Here is a 22,154-nt window from a genome sequence, read left to right on the forward strand (position 1 = left end):
TCGTCCATAGGAGCCACCTTCAACTGGTGCCTGTTCCGACTTTCATGTTTATGTTCCATTTCTTCAGAACAATCCCCATTCTATGGAATAAAGATCAGGAGATAATAATGGAGTGTTGAGCTCATGATGAACGTTGTGAATGATCCATAACTTGTCATTCCGGAAAAAGATCCTTATCCGGATAATTATTTTTTCAACGCTATCATGCACATTTTCAATCAGTAAAATTTAAACATGTTTATAACTACAGATGCCGCCAATGAACCCCACTGAATGACACTACCACCACTGGTAGTCACTAAAATAAACCATCATTCTATTAAAAATAATCTTTTTAAACAGTATGCTTATTAAAAAATGCATGGGCTATAACTAGAAGCTGTTATATTATTTGAATAACGATTAAAGAAAATATCTTTTTTTATGTCTTTATTAGGGAGACTTTCAGCCCGAGGCTGGCTCGTCTCCGACAGAAAATATCAATATTATTGTGAAACAAAAGAACGTTTCTCATCGACTGATATATGTTCATTGCATTGAAATAGTTTACTTCCAAAGTATTCAAAGGTTTTCATTGTATCATAAAAATGATAATAATGATAATAGATTCATACATGTATATATCCACACCATAGAACAACTCATGTTCATTTCATCAATGTTATCGTTCTTTGTTCCCTTTCAGATACATTCCCTAATACAGAGCCAGTGACAATGCTCGTCCCAGTTTAGTGCCCGAAAGAAATGGAAACCATCAAAAGTCTGCTGCAGCAGCCACCTTCTAGCAGTGCTCCTCTCGTCACCAACGCCCATCCCGTTACGAATTTTGATGACCTCATCAAGGATCATCACCCGCACGTGCTTGCCCCATTGCAGCCCACCAAATACAGCACTACCAATGGAATCACCACCTCCAGTCCAAATCTTGCAAATACCGCCAACGATTTCATTCCGCCACTGCCAGCCAGCACCAACTGCAAGCAGCCACCTGTTATCGTAGGTGTTGCGGTGAAGCGAACTCTACGGAAACCAACCGCATCCGATCCGCCTAGGCAAGATGTGGAACGACCCAGCGGAACAATCGGCACGGGTTTGGCTGAAACCCTCGAGCGGTGGCACAGTGACATCTTTGAATGTCGTCCTGCCGTACCACCGTTTGGGAACCAAAATGGGGAGGCGGCTGCTAAAGGAGATGTTTTTGCCGCCGGGGTTGACGGCGGTGATTGTAACAACAACTGCCACGGGAATTCGACCCAGATTGTGACGATGACGGATAACAGCGGCAATGTGGACGATTTGATCGATTTCAGTTCGGAGGTGGAGGTGGCCCCGGTAGCGGCACCAGTGAGTTCCATTGAACAGGTAAGATTTTTAGGGGGGAGAGATATGGGGTCTATATCGAAACGAAAGTAATGATGTACGCACACAAGGTTTAAAATTCATTCAAATAACAACGAATCGTACTCATGTGTCACTGGTTTTCTGTTTTTTAAGTTCAGTTATTCATTAAACATAATATTTTTTGTCAGTTGAATTACACGGTTTTGACTATAATAAAACTTTCGGCAAGTAGCCCATCGTGTTGTATACCAATTGAGCCATCTGTATACAAATCTTGATGAACTAGGTTGATTTCAGTATGTTTTCTTAGCAACGGTAATCGGGTTCTTCAAACGGGCACCTCAGAAGAAAGGCCAACCAGTCCTAACTATTTTCCTTCCCAATCCACTTAAACCAAAACCCTTTTCTAGTCCCGCTCACGGATTGGTTTACTATCGAGAATGGCTCTCTCTTATCACACAATGCAAAAACACACAACATTTTAGGCGATGCCTTAGCATCACCCGTCATTCGTTTAATAATTAATTAGTAATTAATTGAGATTTTTCGATGCTGAATATTTCCTTTTGGATTGAACATCAAATTAGGACTTGGATTGTAAGTTCGCTTTCCATTTTCGATTCATTTGATGTTATTATTGAAAGCAAAAATATTTGTTCAAAATAAAACATTTCTCGCACAATCTTAATGAAGCGCATAATTTCTTACTTTTACATAATATCGTAAAAAAGTTGTCGTATTTGTATGGTTTTATTTGTGCAACATATCTATTTATTATTTTTGTTTGTATTCCATGTAGTTTTTGTTGCTGTCATGGGCTACTTGTGTCTAGTCTGCCTACAATCTCCATAGAGACATGATCTGCAAATTAACTCCCCTTCTTCTTCTTTAATGGCTCTTCATTCCAACTGGAACTTGACCTGCTTTTCAACTTAGTATTCTATTAGCTTCCTCAGTTATCAATTGAAAGCTTTCTTTGCTCGCCAGCGAAGAATAGAGAGTTGCTGACTAAATTGGAGGAGCTAAAAGCAAAAATCGCTGAGCGGCCGAAGATTGAACCGTGAACAAGTTCGGTGCGAAATACGGAAGTGTCTGTGAAGGGAGGCAGACCAGGTCGTTTCGAGTTGGAAACTTTAGTTAGTGATTTTCATCCAGATGTACCGACTTGTGAATCTGCTGAAAACTGGTTGAACAACATCGAATCAACTGGCGAGGCCTACGGATGGCACGATATTACTCGTTTATATTGTGCCAGGATGCATCTACAGGAATCGCAAGGCTATGGTGGAATGGTGTACAGTCTTCGGTGAAAACGTGGACGACTTTCAAAGCAAAACTTCTAGAAGCGTTTCCAGATTCGAACGATCCCGTCTTCATTCACGAACAGTTGATGCGGAGAAAGAAGAAATCTTGCGAAATGGTCGAGACCTACTTCTACGATCAAGTGGCTCTAGGCAGAAAGGGAAAATTTGATAAAATTATCATCAAATATATTATTTCTGGAATTGAGGATATGCATCGAGCAAAAGGGGGGCAGCAGGGACTATGTCCAAGGGCTTGACGACCCCTCCCCAGGCCATCTGCAAGTTGTGGGGCTTGTCTAGGGTGTGGTGGGGTTTGACAGTCGGCCGTCTTAAATTCCTATAAAAAGCTGCATGTATCCACAAGTAGGCCCGTAGGGCCGCTCAAAGCGCACAAGCCCAAGTCCTGGTGTCAGGTGGGACACAAAACAGACCTGACACGACGGCCCTCCGACGAGACAGGAGGTTTGCGCAGGCCCAATAGGCCGCCTGGAAAACCAATAATTACGAACAATATAAGAGATAATACGGCTCGATATAATCGGCAAAGACCTAGGCGACGAATAGAGGATCACGATTGAAGGGAGGAAATGTATAGACCGGTCATCGGAACGGATAGTCTGCAAACCGTATCGAATGACAACGGCCAACGATGCATAAACTTCGCAGCCTCCCGCGGAATGGTAGTCCGAAGCACCTTCTTTCCCCGCACAAATATCCACAAGGCCACATGGAGATCACCTAACCAAGAAACGGAAAACCAAATCGACCACGTTCTAATCGACGGTAAATTCTTCTCCGACATCACGAACGTCCGCACTTACCGCAGTGCGAATATTGAATCCGACCACTACCTCGTTGCACTATGCCTGCGCTCAAAACTCTCGACGGTGTACAACACGCGTCGCAGTCGGACGCCAAGGCTTCACATTGGGCGGCTGCAAGACGATAGACTAGCTTAAGGATACGCGCAGCAGCTGGAAGTGGCACTCCCAACGGAAGAGCAGCTAGGCGCAGCGTCTCTTGAAGATTGCTGGTGAGATATTCGATCCGCCATTGGTAGCACCGCAACCGCTGCATTTAGCACAGTGTCCCTGGATCAGAGAAACGACTGGTATGACGGCGAATGTGAGCAGTTAGTGGAAGAGAAAAATGCAGCATGGGCGAGGTTGCTGCAGCACCGCACGAGGGCGAACGAGGCATGATATAAACAGGCGCGGAACAGCAGGGAATGAATATTCGAGCAACGCCCAACAATATACCCTTTGTCGTCAACAGAGTTTGTTACTGACAAACGCACCTCGCAACAAGCCTTTGTCAGAACCCAAACACAATATGACAAGAATCATTTGACCTGCATGCTCTGATATTTCCGAGAATACGATGATAAATTTGTAATCATAGTTCATATTTCATATTTCCATAAAAGCAGAAGCTATGATAGCTTAAAACCGAGATTAGCTGTAGAGTTAATGCAGAATAACGGGATGAAAAGTTAGCAACTAAATTGTCTTCTTTTTTGTTGCTGACAAAAAAATTCGGATCTTTGTCATTATTCTCTCCGACAAAAACAAAGCTTTGTCGTTGGTTCTCTTTTGTCGCTTGTTTCGCAAGCGCATCCAAGAAAAATTGATTCCCTGCGGAACAGACAAAACTCGATTTTGAGAAGAGGATGAGAAGTTGAACCGTTGACGTAAAGGCCACGTGCCACAGTCTGATATGTGTAAGGACATAAACGGGAACTTTCTTACGAACGAGCGTGAGCTGATCCAAACCTGAATGGCGATGTGGCAGACGAAAATGGCGGAATGGTGATGGACCTCAGAGAACGCGCGCAGGACATTATTTTACGGGCTGCGAATCTCCAGGAAATCCAGGAGGAGATTGGCCGGCTGAATAACAGCCCCAAGCCCCTGGGGTTGACCAACTACCAGGAGAGCTGTTCAAACACGGTGGCGAGGCGCTGTCTAGAGCGCTGCACTGGGTCATTACCAAGATGTGGGAGGAGGAAGTTTTGCCGCAGGAGTGGATGGAAGGTGTCGTGTGTCCCATCTACAAAAAAAGGCGAAAAGCTGGATTGTAGCAACTACCGCGCAATCACATTGCTGAACGCCGCCCTTCGAAACGCGCAGAGGGTTACGGCAAGGTGATGGTCTTTCGTGTCTGCTATTCAACATCGCTTTGGAAGGGGTAATACGAAGAGCAGGGATTACCACGAGTGGTACAATTTTCAATAAGTCCATTCAGCTATTTGGCTTTGTCGACGACATAGATATTACGGCACGTAACTTTGAGAAGATGGAGGAAGCCTACATCAAACTGAAGAGGGAAGCTAAGCCGATCGGACTAGTCATCAACACGTCGAAGACGAAGTACATGATAGGAAGAGGTTCAAGAGAAGACAATGTGAGCCACCCACAACGAGTTTGTATCGGTGGTGACGAAATCGAGGTGGTTGAAGAATTCGTGTACTTGGGCTCACTGGTGACCTCTGATAACGATACCACCAGAGAAATTAGGAGACGCATCATGGCAGGAAATCGTACGTACTTTTGACGCTCCGATCGAATAGAGTTCGCCGCTGTACCAAACTGACTATCTACAAAACGCTTATCAGACCGGTAGTTCTCTACGGACACGAGACCTTGACGATGCTCGTGGAGAACCAACGCGCACTGGGAGTTTTCGAAAGCAAAGTGCTGCGTACCATCTATGGTGGGGTGCAGACGGCCGATGGTACGTGGAAATGGCGAATGAACCACGAGTTGCATCAGCTGTTGGGAGAACTATCCATCGTTCACATAGCGAAAATCAGAATACTGTGCTGGGCCGGGCACGTACCCAGAATATCGGACAGTAGTCCGGTTAAAATGGCTCTCAACAGCGATCCGACGGGAACAAGAAGGCAAGGTAAACAGCGAGGTGGATGGATTAAGTGGAGGACGATTTGCGGACCCTCCGCACACGACGTGGAGCCATGAACCGAGCCGAATGAAGAAGACTTTTATGCACTGCACAGATCTCACCGGCCTCAGTTTGAAAATAAATAAACCCCCTCTTATCCGATCTTTTAATTGCTTGGGTATATATTCGCCAATACCAATCGACTTAGTTCGATGAATTGAGGCGATGTCTGTGTGTCTATGTGTGTGTGTCTGTGCGCAAAAAGTCTAGCTCACTTTTTGGGCACTTCACCTGAACTGATTTGCTCACAACAAGTTGCATTCAAGTCGGAGTTCTGTCCCATTGTTGCCCGAGCAGGAGAGATTGGCTCAAAAATACCTAATTCGGTTATTGATACCATACTCTGTTATGAACTAGCTCTGCATAAGAGGTAAAATACCAAAGGCATAATACCAAAAACTTATGTGCACAATACTTAAGCCATAACTCAGTTATTAAATTGAATTTCAATACGCAATGCATAACCAATTATTATTCGTTTGGTATTGAAATACCTAAGCATGTTATCCCTCAGGTATTCTGCATATAAGTTTGTGGTATTATTTTTTGGTATTTTACCTCTTATGCAAGGCTAGTTCATACCAATTTCTGTTATCGAGGTCTTCACTCCTGCTCGGGATTTTATTTAAAATTAGCGAATGAAACCCAGCTTTGCCCGGATGTTGCATATGTCACAATAAAATTTTTGCAGCACCGCACTCTAGATCAATTTCCGTGCGTTTGTTTTGTTTCCTCAACAGCTGACCTGATAGCTTATCTAATGATGTTTTACATTTACTCGCGAAATTTACCAAGTTTTTGTAGGGGAGGAGGTTCGGTTGTGGGCACCCTTTTGTTTTTGGTCTATAACTTTGGCCCTAGTTGATTTTATGCCGACATTTGCATATCAATGGAAAGCTAGACAAATAACCCTACTGTTGGCGAGGAAATTATATTGATTTCAACCATTTGGGAAATTTTATTGACAATCTCGCAAATTTGACGTTTAAATTTTGTGGTTCGGTTGTAGGCACCCATGAAGACTCGACAGAAACAAAAGATTAAAGAATCAAAACCACCTAGATTCAAAGAAAAGGATTTTTTTATTCTAATAGCCAGGAGGCATTAAAAAAATCAGATCAATTCACCTAGCAGTGATCATGCCTTTCTCTTGCATTAGAGAGGATATTGAAAACAATTACATAAGAAAAGTGTGTTAGTGTTCATTAAGCACTTCCACAGTTATGAACTGCGAGGTTTCTAAGCCAGGTTACCATTTTTGCATTCGTATATCATGAGGCTAACACGATGATACTTTCGTGTCACAGGGAAGTCAAGCCAATTTCCAATCAGAATTTGATACTCAGGAAAAACACTGAAAACAACTAATGATTTTTATCGCTTATTGCTTAGAATGATTTTGAAAATCTGAACAAAAATAAGAATTATTTCAAATGTTTTGGAAGTCCATATGACAGTCAAAAACCATTAATTGTTTTATAATTGTGCAATTTTGACCTCTTCAAAGTACTTTTTCGATATATTTCATAATTAGCGAGAAAAGTATCATCACCACTAGGTGGATTAATCTGAGTTTTTATAATGTTGTTTAACCTTGTTTAACCTTAAAATTATTCATAGGCCTGGCTTCAAGCAGCCAATAGAATATTAAATTGATTTTGGCGGAATATTTAATAAGCTGTGATCTATTGGAAAAATTAAACTTTCCGTAGACGTTCTATAAATAAACATTTCCTTGCAGCACGCATCACACTGGGGCAGACCTGGTTCAAACATGGAATAAACCTCTCAGTCATTGAAATGATGAAATTGACCATGGGTGTCTTCAGCGAAGTTTCAATATACATTAGTGCCGACATTTTGGTCAATATTCACCATTTCTAGCAATAATCGCATAAAAGTCCCATACACCAAATTGGCAAAACAGCGTTTTTTAAAGTGTGATTTCTTCACAGAAGTTGCTTATCACTTAATTTTGATGAACCTTTCTTAAGGTCACTCCTGACGGAATCCAAGTTTGAAAGTGCTCGCGTTTTCGGGGGCACACCACTTGATACGAAAGCAACGCACAACTCTTTTACTATTGGATGTTATTCAAAATCATAGATTTTGGTAAAATACACGATTTGTGGCGGTGATCCAGTTATAAAAAATGATTTTTGGCGATTAATCGTGGAAAAAAGGCAAATTTATGGCATTTTCAAATATGCTGATTATGCGATGGGCAGAGACGGGCAGCTGTTTTAATCGACAATGGACTGGAAAATTCATGCCCTTTCATACAAGCACTTTCCCAAAGACATGATATTCGATGATTTTTTCAAAATAAATTTTACTGAATGCCAGTACTGATGCTATAAAAAATACCTCTTAATGATTTTCGATTAGTCAGGAGGGTAAATAATTGAACAACATGGTACGATAAATTAGATTAAAATTCGCATCGAAATTGTTAAACATATATTTAAGATCTGATGAAATATTATCATTGCCCCTCTGGAAGATAAAGTTTGTAAGACATATTCGTATCGACTTAGAAGGAAATAAAAAAGGGTTAGTTGTTTAAATATTATATGGACATTCAATTTAGTTTTTTTTATACTTAACAATTGAATACCAGTACATATGTACTATATTGTGGTATTTGCAAAAAGTGTAATATAATTAAGTACGGACCTCTACAATTAGCTTTTAAAAAAAAGACATTTATTCACTTAACGGGAGAATTACATTACAATCAAGGTCCTATCTGTTTTAAGTCTAAATTAGAACTGAGCTCTCTGAATAAAAATTGGTTAACTGTCCCTACTGTTCGATGAACAGATTAATTGCTGCGTAAGGCCTTTGGTGTCGTCGTCGTTGTTGCCACCTTGGTTCTGCTGCGTCGGGAGTCCAAGGTGCATTCGGTTCGCTGTGTTGCTAGGGTCGCTGTGGATGTCGGTCATTCACTTGCTGCGTCAGCAATACCAAGGCTATTTATTTGGCGCATCATGAATAGCGCATCCGGTGCTATAGTCGTTGATATCCATAATATCCAAACTTGATTTGATGCGTCAGGGATGGCGCATCCGGTATTGTTGTAGTCGATATCCAATAATGTCCATAACTATATATCTGCGTTTTTCCGTTTTTCCTTTTGTTTGTATACTTCTTTATGAAATATAAGAAAACACGCAAATACAGGACACTTTTGCAAATATCACATTATTTACTAAAAGTGAATATGAAAATACTGGTATATATAATATAAAAAGCTCATGAACAAAAAATAATCCATACAATATTTTCTTCTGAGTGTACACAAATATTTTTAAATCAAATAATATCTTCCAAAGGGGCACACTTTAAAAACACTGTTTGGCCAATTTGGCGTTTGGCACTTTTATGCAATTATCGCTAAAAATGATGAATATTGACCAAAATGTCGGCACTGATGTATATTGAAACTTCGCTGAAGATACCTATGGTCAATTTCATCATTTAAATGACTGAGATGTTTATTCCATGTTTGAACCAAGGCTGCCCCAGTGTGCGCAATGCGCATGTTCCACATAGGTCATACCCTTTGCAACATTTTGGTTTTGTAATAGTTTTATGGAAGTCTTGTAGAACAAATATTGATTTTCTGACCATTATAAACCCAGAAATGTTACTTGGATTGTGACGACCTGACCAAGTCACATTCAAGTTGCTATAATCAATTTTGTTTGATTTTTGTTGCGCGGGTTACAAACAGACATATATTCATATTCTCAATATTTGGAGATTTTATGGTAAAATTCTTTGTGAACTATTGCCAAAAAGAGTTGGGGGTCGAAAGGACAAAAAGTCGAAAGACAAAAGGTCGAAGGGACAAATGGTCGAAAAGGACGAAATGTCAAAAGGGACAAAAGGTCAAATGGGACAAAAGGTCGAAAGAACAAAACGTCGAACGGGACAAAAGGTCGAAAGGACAAAAAGTCGAACGGAACAAAAGGTCAAAATATACAAGAAACTGAAACGGAGATAATTAATCTCGCATCAGAGTTATCCTAAACTCTGCTCTTTAATTTTTTACAATTTGATAACGTTAATTCAGTGAGTTTAACTAATAGATGGATGTTTGAGTTTTCTAAATGTAACTTCGACTTGTAAAAATGGCAAACGCTAGACCCACGCGAGCGTGCGCACATCAAATACTCCGGCGTGTATTACATGTCGCTGTATTTTCAATGCGCGCGCCTGCGTGGCAGCGGCGTACACTATTTTGACAGATCAAAGTGACATTCAGAAAAGCTAGATATCCATCTGTTATTTCAACTCATTGAATTATTTTGTTTAATCGTTAAAAATAGTGAAAACTAAAAGAGCATTATTTGTATGCCAACTGTGTAGGACAAATCTGTTTCGCACAATACAAGATTTATTCATTTCCTAAATAAACAATCATTTTAATTTCTAACAGAGATACTGTATTCATAATACAGTTTCATAGTGATTACTCCTTCTCTGAAAATTGCTCATTCTTCAACTTTGATTAATAAGATGGTGCGTTATTTCTGCTTGAAGTTAAATGCATTTAAAAATTTCTTTAGGAATTGGAATACACCCAACTTATAATCAACTTTATTATCAACTTGTTCTTGATCGACATTTTGTTCCTTTCAAGCTTTTCATTTTCGACCTTTTGTTCCTTTCGACATTTTGTTATTTCGACGTTTTGTCTTTTCGACTTTTTGTCCTTTCGACCTTTTGTCATAGATTAAAAAAAAACAACATAAATAAACATTTATGGTAAATTTTATTATGTGCTGTAATAAGTGATTGGCTCGTCAATCGCTATCCCTAGTAAATTATAAAGCGATATTCCATCAAATTTTCAAGGGAAAGTATTAAATTACACAGCAAGATTTTGTCCCTAACACCAAATAATGTGTCCCTAATAGATTTTTGCTCGCTGAATCCGAATCTGACCTCAGATTAGCTCTAACACGTCGAGATTTTGACATATACCTCAATAAATGTCGTAAAATCAATGATTTTGAGCATTTTGGAACAGCCATCGTCAACCCTATAAAAAGAATTACTAGTCAATCAAGGTCCAAAATGGATCACAAACATCTAATCTTTCGAAATGTGGTGCATTTTGAACAAGTTAAACATAATAAGTGTAATTTATCAATATATTTTTTAAGTGAAAGTTATTTAAAAATATGTTTTATGCAAGCCACCTTCGTATACAAATACAAGCCTGGTTATTTTCTGTGAACGGTTTTGAGAGGAGAGTAACAATAATTCAATATAATAATTTGCCCAAGCAAAAAAAAATGTTTTCATTGAAGTAAGTTCTATTGAATGTAAATATGATATTGTATTTCCTCTGGCGCGATAAATTTTCAATAATTGCTCAAGTGATATGATGTATTTACTGTCAATTGAAGCTCCTTTATTATGTTCATTCAAATAAAGCAAGTACGAGAACTGTACGCAGTTCTACATATTTTGATTATTCCTGCTATTTATGATCATTCCAATATTCCAATGATAGAAATTTGGGCGGAAAACTATCAATTAGCAAAATCAATCAACGAATCGATAAGTTGCATTCGATCGTTCTTGTGTATGATTGCATACAAGCTGAAGCGACGTTGACGGCTACGCAACAGAAACCGGAAAACGTCAACAACCTACTCGTGCGGACTTTTTATTTCATTCGCGTTGAAAATGCTGAGTGGATGTTGCAATAATCCCAATGCAATTTCTTTTAACTATGGTCAGTTTATAACAGTAAAACGGGAAAAATTCACTAGTTTTATCAAGCTTTGTTGTGTGCTAAGACGCACAGTAATGCGCCAGAAAAAAAAAACACTTGGGCTCCGCTCCACTTGTGTGCTGTTCAACATGTTACCCGAGCATATGGTTGGATGATCCGTCAATTCTGCACTCCGATATTTCTCTAATTTAACAAAACAACGGCATAAATGAGAAAATGATGCGGAAAAGATGCGGAAAAAAATTATCCGTCATATTTTTGTCTTTTGTGATTTTTTTGCCTATATTTAAATTCAATTGTTTCTCGTGTTTGAGAAAAGTATATTTACTTTATTTCGATAAGAAAAGTGAAATTCGAAAGCACCACTGCTGAATATCACGTCACCATTTGGTACATCGAGAAGAAGTGGTCCTCAAGCTCACCGCATCCAATCAGCCAACATGTTCGTGTCCACCGTATGTCCTCTGGCGGATTCCTATTGCAACAGTTGGACATGTAGGAAGCTACCTTCACTATAAACCCGTCTACTATGAACCCGGTTGGTTTCGGTCCCGCTAAAAGATCATCCGTTTTTTGAAGGACGTATAAACCCCAGTTTGCATTGGTGAGATCAACCCAATATTAATTTAAATTCTCTCTAGCTATCTTTCTTAACTGTGTCTTTGATCTGTCATATTTTCTGTTTTTCGAAATCTCCACAGAATTGATCCTTCATCCACGATCTTTTTTACTAAATTGCTACTGTAACTTGCACTCCAGCCGACTCCGCCACAGACTTTGCGTTTCCGCCTTACGTTCTTGTGTACATTGTCCATTATTGTACTTCCCCAAGGATTTTTTTTCACACTCATCATAGACTGATATTGCAATTTCCATTATTAGAGTACACGTTCGGGATAATTCAGTATTTTTTCAACTGATATTTGTAGTATTGTAATTTGCTTTCATATTCAAGTCGTCAAACCATAATATTCAATAACATTTTGTTTAAATCGTTTTTTATGAAATTTTGTATTAGTTTAATTTATTGTTTTTTTCAGTTAGCTAATTCGACTAGTATTTTCTTACTATTGATTCTCGCGATAAATCAAATTAACAATTATGATCAAAATTTGAGTTATTTTGATTGTGGATAAACTCAACTGGCGAGCAACTTCTAACTCTTGCCTTTCTATCTTTCATTGCTTCATGATTTTAAAATTGCGAAAAAAACACTAAATACGTACAGGGCATCGTTTGCTGCTATTGCCGCGGATATTGTGGGAGTCCCAGATATCCGGTTCACGCTTTAGTTAGCAACGGTGGCTCTTCTCGACCTTCTATTCCCTGAGTAGTTAACACGAATAAGGGCGTCCTTGTGAAGTATTGCTGTACCTGTTATGAGCACCTAGTACATCCCATTCCCCACACTTCCTGAAGAAACCTTTCTTGCTTCAGGAGTGATTCCTTTTAATAGTACTAGTCTTCGTAACAAAAAGGACACCATTACGGATCATGAGATATGATCAAATTATTCGTAGTACTACTTAATCAACACCCCCAGCTGGGTGAGGGGTAGAGGATGAAACACACACACACACACAACGGCATAAATGAGAAAATTTACGATGAAGTTACAAAATGTTTAAGTTTCAACTTATTTTCCGAGTGCTGGAATGTATTTTATTAGTCAATGTGACTTGAATATTGTGGTAGGGGATCTAGTAGAGGATTTGAATTTTTTCAAATTGCAATTCGATCTGTTTCCTTGTTGATTAAAAGAAAGGGACTTTCTGGATAATCATGTTCGCACTATATTCTAGCACAACACATTTGCAACATGATAACAGATTACGTGTGGTTATTGGAAGTTGATCGATAAAAAAAAAAACAACCAGAAATCGAGCAGAATAACATTTTAGGACGAGGAGAAATGTTGAGCACAAAATAAAAAAAAAAGATATTTTATTAAAGGTCGAATGAAACATATATTTACAAACTGGCTAGTATCTCTATACTTCCTTCAACATTTTCATATCCCAGTTCCTCTGGCCGCATGTTGTTGAATTTTTGGTGGCTTCGAACTGGTTGTGATGGCGTTTGCATGCAAGTTTTTGAAACGGACATGCATGGAATATTTTTAAATTAAATTCACTGAACTTAAATTCATTAAAACCGAATAGAAAACAATTGTAACGTGCAAATCTGATGGAAATTCATTGGATCAGATGTGCTTATACCGTTTCGGGTATTGATTGACCTAAACATATGTTTATATACTTCATGAAAGTCCTACGAAAAGTGCCAATTTCTTCAATTTAGCGATATTAATCTAGCTATATCCCAAAATTTGGACGTGTTAGAGCATATCTGAGGACAGTTTCGGATTCAGCGAGCCAAAATCTATTGAAGACACATCAATTGGTTCTGAGGACCCGCAAAAGGTTAAATTTTGTTCCCCTGTGTTATTGAAGCCATTTAATAAGAGATTTGTTGGGACTTAAACTAAGAGCTTTAGGTTGATGGGAATGGAAACTTGTAAATAATTTTGTTCCAGATGAACTCTCGGTTATTTCCCAAGGGGCTGTCCATAAACCACGTAGACCGAAATTTCACATTTTCAAACCCCCCTCCCCCTAGTAGGCTTTCGTAGACTTTTCCGAAACCCCTCCCCCACTCCCTTGAAGTCTAAGTAGACTTTTTCAAATTTTACAAAATATCATATGTGATTGGAAAAATATGGAAATCAACCACGTTTTCAGCAATTCAGCTTTACAAATCCATTGTGAACATTACAGTATGGGTGTCTACTCATCTGTAGAAACGAAATTCCCTGATTTTTCCAGGTGTTTTACATTAATTTCCAGGTGAAAACAAACGTGCCATATATAGATTTCAGTAATCAATTCAAAAAATTAAATATTGCGAAAAATATGTTGTAAATTACTTAAGAAATTCTTCCAGGAATTCCTTCGCAAGTGCACTCAGAAATTGCTTCAGCCATTCAATCAAAATTCCTCCGCTGCCCATGATTTCATAGTTCGGGACCGATTTGCGATTTGGGCGTAACTTATTTTGTAAACAAACATTGGAAGGCGAATTCCTGCTTAAACCAGCATTTCATGAGGAAACCACGGTATGGATCCGACAGATTAAGCATTCCTCTACTGGATAAGGGAATTAGTTTGGGATGAAAACGCTTGCATTTTCCGGAATCCATGAAGCAATGTTTGTTTACAAAATAAGTTACGCCCAAATCGCAAAGCAGTCCCGAGTTGACGTATCAACCATTCAGAATTTCAACGAATATGACTTACTACACGTTTACAAAGGTAATTCAACCGCTGTAACAACTATACGTTGCATGATTCAAATCTCATTAAAGTGTCTACGGGTTGAAATGTGTTAAATTTGTGTTGTTTGTCTTTAAATCATCCCAATTACATCGGAAAGTGCAATGGTTGATACGTCAACTATGAAATCATGGGCAATTCTTGAAAATCGGTCATCGCGTTCTGAAGTTGTGTTATGCTATAGGCGTCATGCCAAACATGGTTTGTACTTGAATTCTTTTCAAAAATACACTAATTTTGGCTATGCCATCCACAACAATTCAATTTTTTAAGATATTACTTCATTTTTTTCAATTTTTCATTAAAGCTCACCTAAGAAATACTGATTTTTACTGATAGTTGATAGTTTTACTGATAGAAATACTGATAGTTTTACAGTGAACTTATTTGGTTTTGTTAGTAGAGCCAGTTCCAGTTTTTGTAATAAAAATCATTGGCGTAACTACCTCCGATGCCTAGGAGGGGGGCTATCAGCGGTAATGTGACAAATGCAGTCCAACCACCTAAGGCAATTGCGGATCCACCACACTCATTCATATTATTCTCTTTTCTCAAGCACGTGCACGTGTGCACGTGTGAGCAACAACTCACAGTCTATGTTTAATTGCGCTCGACTAGCGTCAGGCAGTGGATATATTTGCATACTTCATAAATATTCTATCTATCTCAAATGAAAAAAAATAATGCCACTTTCCATGGATTCCGCCTAGAATCTTCCAAGAATTCTGATGATCCTTTAGTGATCCTGACTGGAATGTTCCAGGGACTCCGACGGGAATCTTTAGATATTTCGACATGAATCCTTCAAGAATACCGATGGGAGCCTCCAGGGATTATGAAGGGAATCCACCAGAGATTTCGGAGGGAAAGTTTCAGGAATTCCAACGGAAAAATTTCAAGGATTCCGACGAGAATGTACCAGGGATCCTTCACCCTCCAGGAATTTCGACGGGAATATTTCAGGAATTTGTAGGGGAATATTCCAGGGATTTCGTCGAAAACCCTCCAGGAATTCCAATATGATGGTTCCAGGTATTTCATGAGCAATGTTCCAGGGATGAAGACGCATATCGTCGAAGGATTCCGAAGCAATCCGTCGAAGGACTTCGAAGCAAACCGTCGAGCGACTCCGAATCAATCCTTCAGTTATTTCGAAAAGAATCCTCCAGCGATCCCGAAGGGAATCCTCCAAGGATAATGAAGCAAATCGTTGAGGGATTCCGATGCAAAGGATTTCGAAGCAAATCGTCGAATGGTTCCAAAAAAATTCGTTAAGGGACTCTGAACAAAATCTATGAGAAATTCTGAAGCAAACCGTCGATGTATTTCGAAACGAAACGTCGCATGATTCTGAAGCAATTCTTCGCGGGATTCCGAAGCTAATCGTCAGCCGGATTCCATATCGTCTAGAGATCCCAACGCAGATCATTTGCAAAACGTCGAGAGATTCCGAATTAAATCTTCGAAGGATTACGAAGCAAATCGCCGAAGGATTATGATTTGTCAAGGAATTCCTAAACCAATCTTAAAACGAATCTGGAGATATCCCGGAGCAAATCAACGAGGGATTCTAAAGCAAATCCTCCATGGATTTTAAAGGGTATTTTTCACAGATTCCCAAGGATATTGCTTAACAATACTGGAAAGAATCCAGTAGGAATTCTTCTGGATTACAATTGGAATACTTCGATAAATCCGTAAAAAAAATCTTTAGAGATTGAAGTGAGAATTCTTCTCGGATTCTGATGAGAATCCTTCTCGGATGCTGATGGGAATCTTTCTCAGAATTCAGAAACAAGCCAATTTTTCTTCCACTCATTTCATTAAGTATGATAGAGTGAATATGAGAGATAACTCTTTAGTCTTCAAACTTTTTCAGAAATTCATTATGCTATATGTTGAAAACTGATATCACTGCTAACTAACTTATCAAATCCTAGGGGGGGCTATTTTTTTCTAGGGAGGGCTAAGCCCCCCCTTATTTACGCCAATGATAAAAATGTTTACAATTTATACTACAGCTATTTCAAAATAAACTGCTACAGCTCAAAATAAATTCATTCAATGAATTTTTTTGATGTACCATCATCTCCAACTCTTTAAATTATATTAGCTAATAATAAAACCCGTTGTGTCCAAAATGACAAGAGCGGTAACTGTAACACTGTTTAAAACGTTTTTGTAGATAGATTCAATGTTTGAATTAATTAAATATTAACTTGTTCGGCTTTTGTTGATGATTGGAATACAACTGAAAAAAAGAAAATAGATTCAAAGGCTGACCAGATATCGGGGGTATTAATGCCAATTTTCCATCCTTAAGTAGGATCAATTTAATCTTTTATTCAAAATGTGTTATTGTTTTCAAAATATTTCTATTTACATGGATTCTCAAGATTCTTAAGGTTCATTTTTTAGCCGTTTTCTACATTCGCTTCGTATCGATACGAGCATATTTATATGTATTATATTTTTCTACAATTTGACCGGTATTAAAAAATCCATATCGCATACCCTTGAATTAAAATATACAACAGTTACTTTAATTCGATATTAAACCATAATACCAAATAAATCTTCGTCGTACTCAATGAACGGAGAACCTATGACAATCTTAATCAACGGAAAGTAGCATCATAACTGGATTAAATCCATCAGTGTTGAAACCACGGATCCTTGCTTTACACTCTGTTCATGGTCACCATTCTAAAGTTGCTTACACAAGTTAAGCCCCTGCGATTAAACTCGCTCCGGCGAGACTTAATTCATGTGCCTAGTTAATCTCTTGTTGGATTCCCCAGTGCCCACGATATGCCGCGCTATGCTCACTAATGAATTTAATTAATTATGTCAACACTTCACATATCTTCTATTCACAGGTGGCAACTTTGAAGCCGAAAGTGAAAAAGGTAACGTTCCTGTTGGATGATTTGCTGGTGGGCAGTAGTGGCGAGGAGGACACCGTGTACGAACCGGAGGAAGACGAATTTCAAGAAGATGAAAGCGAGCGATGTGTAACAAAAGAAGCAACACAAGTCGGCCCCGGTGAAGGGGATGTAAGTGATCCGTTCGGCTGCGGGCGGAGGGTGGTTGGGTGGTACCCGCGTGCGACGGAAGTGGGTGGTAATGAAATATCAACAGAGGCTATGCAAACAGATGACATTGTTTCTATCGTTGCTGAACACGGAGGTCGCAACGTGATGAGAGGAAACGAGAAGGGCCACTGCGCAAGTGCGTCGCTGTTACATGGTCATGGTTCCCTCGACTGCCAGCATCTTGTCCGGATAGGGGGAGATGCTTTGATTCCAACCGTCATTGAGGAGCTTCACAGTTCTGCCTTACCGACAAACAGCATCACTAATACCAGTGCCGCGCTGGCGGTTGGGTGGATGAATTCCGATACACTGCCATGGGGAGGGAGGAAAATCGACGAAATTCCGGAGGAAAGTGCATGGAAGCAGAACGCATGTGCAGAAGCTGGCAACATTGGTCCTGGTGGAGACTGGTCGTCGTTGTCAGTTGGAGCACACTCGGGTAGTGAATCGATCGATGCCAGCCGAGACAACGACGGTGAGAATAACAGAGAAGAGGGCAATATTGTTGACGTTCAGGATGTGCAGGATGTTTCGGAATGGCAGGACAGTAGGAATGGTGGTAGCACTGTCGGGGCAGGTGTTCGGTTTGGCCGAAGCGTGTCCGAACTGCCATTCGTCGAGCCTCCAAGACTCGACGAAACGGACTCGAGCCAGCAGAATCAGCAGCCAGTCGTCAAACAAGTAGAAAATGTTGTAACATCAGTACCTACTGGTATTGAACAGCTGGGATTTGGATCAGAAAATCTACCAAATTCTAGGCAAGCGTGTGAAAAATCGATCCAAGTTCCTTCGCCATTACATCGTGCGACGGTTGGTGTGGAAAATAGTGGCCATCGTGGTGGGAAAGAGGTCCATTTTAGTGAACAGAAAAATTGTTACCAAAAAGGGTCGGACAGTGAGAGTGAAAATTATTATGGCACTTGTTCTCCGCCACCACCTCCGTTGGTGCCACCCTCTGGGAATCCTTCGTCGTATGGCCTAAACGTAGAAGTGACTCTAAATGCTCATATCAGTGTTCATGGATTAAGTGAATTCAACTTTTTCTCAAGTTCAGGTGACAGACCTGGTGAGGAATCTTCATCTTCTGCGGAAGAAAAAATCCTTAAGGATAGTGCTACTAACACCATCAGTGACTGTGGAGGGAACAACAACAGTAACGTTACCCCATCGAGTGCTGACAGTGGAATTATTATTATCGACGATGACGTAGACGAATGTTGCTGTGAAAGGGCTTCGACGGAAACACAAATCTGTGAACCTCTGCGGGTGATAGCGGAGGAAAGTTCCGAGAAGAAACTCGTCGCACAGTGTCGAGATCAGGATACGCAGACTTTCATTGGGAATTTTCTGTCTCCGAAGAAGACTACCAGCGAAATTAGTGTGCAAGTGTGTGAAAATGGCGATTCTGACCTACGAAACATCGATAGCCTAGATTCTAGTGTGAGTGAATCGGAAATAGACGAGCGAAAGGATTTACGTTTCCTGACCAAAAACACAGATCAATATCTTCGACCTCCAATCAGTTTTCTGAGTGAAAAGCACGAGTGTTTCCAGGCAAGCAATCGTTTGAAGCGTCTGGAAGAACGATTCCGAGGTTTTGCCTATACGAAAAAGTTATTACGTGAATCTTTAACTGGTGGGGGGCAACCGCAGAATCTTTCGTCATCGTTAAGCTCGTTGTCGACATTGCTGGCAGATTATACCAACACAAACGCAGCTTCCGTGTCTTCATCAGTGCCAGCATCATCAACCCCATCATTGACAGCAGCTGCCCGTGCCGAGCAAGAGGAAGAGGAACAATCCCAAGCAGGGAGAAGTTTTGTGCCATCACGAAAAACATCATCCTTAAGCTCGTTACAAAAGGATGCATCCCCAAATCGAACTCAAGTAGGCCATACCCTTGCACAAAAGTGTGACATCCCTGCTCTTCCACCCCTTTCATCTTCACTACTCTCCCTCTCGGCATCATCCCTACTTTCTCTTTCCTGCATCGATCTCGAACGCAAACAACGACAACAGCAGCTACAAGATCACCCAAGCAATAGCAACTCCACAAAACAACTAAGTCCTCAACCACCGCAGAGCCCAAAGACTCCTGATCAGCCTCTTTCCAAAGCATCTTCTTTGCCATCACTTCTTCCTCAATATCTTTTCCCTTCACCACCATCTAGACCACCCCCTCGTCCACCACAATTACCCGAAGAACCGTTTATTGAAAACACCCCAAACCTTCCTCCCAAGCCCATCCTCAGTACTCCCCTTCAACTAGACCTCCGTCCGACTGTTGCCACTCCGGAATCCAGCGTTGAATCGGAAGAGATTTGTACAATTTTCCCTGGTGGAAAACCCCGCATTGAAGACCCTCTGGAAGTGGTAGAAACCGTATTCAAAGATTCCGAAGAAGAAGACTACGAAATAATTCCTGATTTCCCGCGAAGTGAAAGTGAAGAAAATCAAGAGTTTCTCAACCTAGAGAAGCTCCTAGCGGCCGATCCGCACACCAACTGTGAGTTCGACACGCGGCATCTGAACCAGTACGAGCCCACCGTCTACCAGATCCGCTACTGCTACGATGAGCTCGAGGAAGAGCTAGAGTCCGAATCGGGGAGTGTCGGGGGATTGCTGATCGGTTCCGAAACGGACCGGGCCCGGGTTAGTGTCAGTGACGAAGACGGGTGCGAGTGTGTGATCGAGGCGGTACCCATCTATCGTACGTTGCCGCTCAACATGCGCGAAACGACCGGTACCCTGCGGGGGCTGCTCAAGAAGCCGAACCGGCCGCCTCCGGTCCGCAAGAATCGGGTCGTGTTCGACGAGACGCGCAACGAGTTCTTCGAGGCGGACTACATCATTCTGATCCGGGAGGACTGCCCGTACGACGAGGAGGACGAGGAACCGTGCACCTGCGGGGAACACGAGCTGGTTAGAATATGTTGTGACGAAGGCTGCAACTGCGGATACACGGACGACGGACGAACGCCACCGGTGAGTTTAAGTTTATTTTTAATGGTTGGGAACGTTTTTTCAGGCGGCTTATAATGGCAGCAATGTTATTTTTATATAAAAATCATAAACTTCCATACATAATATGAATTTTTTATTTAAAAAATACTAAATTTTCATAAATATATCAAATGGAAGGGCCGTTTGGCCGAACAGGCCATTAGGCCGGAAATCATTTGGCCGAAAGGGTTATTTGGCCGAATAGGTCATTTGACCGAATAGAACATTTAGCCGAATATGACATTTGGCCGAATACGACATTTGGCCGAATAGGACATTTGACCGAATAGATCAGTTGGAAAGAAAGAAATAGGGTGTGAAAAGTGAGACGTCTTATTTCCAACTTCTCACTCTGATAAGTGAGTAGTGCGAAGTGGGTAGTGAGACGGTAACATAATAATGAAATTTCTGACAAAGTGTGCATTTTGTGTTTGAAAAGTTCCTACGTAACAAAGATAGTTTTCTCTGTAACTGCGTTATCTATTCAGTATTTTGCGCTCGATTATGGTGGTCTAGTGAGTTCCCTTTTGACATTCAAGAGGTAGAAAATATTTACATATTTTAATCAATGTATGTAGGCTTCGCTTCATTTACAAATATTGGCACTCATTGGAATTCTCAACAACAAGCAAACGTCACATACGTTCTTTAAGGAATGTGAGGACCACAACACATTAACAAAACCAAGGAATATGAATAGTTAATACGTGTGGATAAGGCCAATTATGCTGATAGCTTGAATGGATTACTAAACATGCATCTATTATTCGCAACCACAGACAACACTCCTGATCTGACTTAGAATTTTCGATTTTATGTGGAACTGTTGAGGATTGATGTATTCATTCTAATCCCGTTTTTTGAGCAACTTAATACGAACACAGCGAACTTGGAACTTCCCACAAGTCTGCTGAAAACGCGAAATCTTAAACAAAATTGAAAATTAGCCTTAGAACGTTTCCATCTGTAGATACAGACTGGAAAATGCAATACAGCTTTCAAGAACCCGTAATCCTACCAACCTACTAACATATTCTTGAGCTTGATCTTGCCACTTTATTTATAATTTATCTTCCCATGTTACATCTAAAGAAGATTATAAAACTTTTCTGATAAATTTACGTGATAATTTCACTCAATACAAACGTGCTGAAAAAAAGCATAGGCATTCAGATACCATCTTCTAAAAATGATAAATTAATCAATAATATACACATCTTTTACGAATTGGATTGATACTACATATTAATGTTTTGTATTCAATTTTCTGTTCTTTTTGGAAGTGTAGACGAGAACGAAGAATAAAAATTTGAGATAGTTGGTAAAAGATTTGTTTAGCATTTATTTTCTCATCCGTACCGTTTTT

General features: G+C 40.1%; 1 protein-coding gene across 1 annotated transcript in view; it reads left to right on the forward strand.

Annotated features, from left to right (window-relative positions):
* LOC134219851 (uncharacterized) overlaps window positions 1-22,154 on the forward strand; it is a 444,111-nt gene that overhangs the window by 97,376 nt on the left and 324,581 nt on the right. Inside the window, exons 3-4 of the mRNA XM_062698736.1 lie at window positions 686-1,362; window positions 17,570-20,770. Coding sequence (XP_062554720.1) covers window positions 745-1,362; window positions 17,570-20,770 — 3,819 coding nt within the window. The 5' untranslated portion in view covers window positions 686-744. The remainder of the gene's footprint in view (window positions 1-685; window positions 1,363-17,569; window positions 20,771-22,154) is intronic.

This window comes from Armigeres subalbatus, chromosome 3 (assembly GCF_024139115.2).
Source record: "Armigeres subalbatus isolate Guangzhou_Male chromosome 3, GZ_Asu_2, whole genome shotgun sequence".
NCBI classification, from domain to species: Eukaryota; Metazoa; Arthropoda; class Insecta; order Diptera; family Culicidae; genus Armigeres; species Armigeres subalbatus.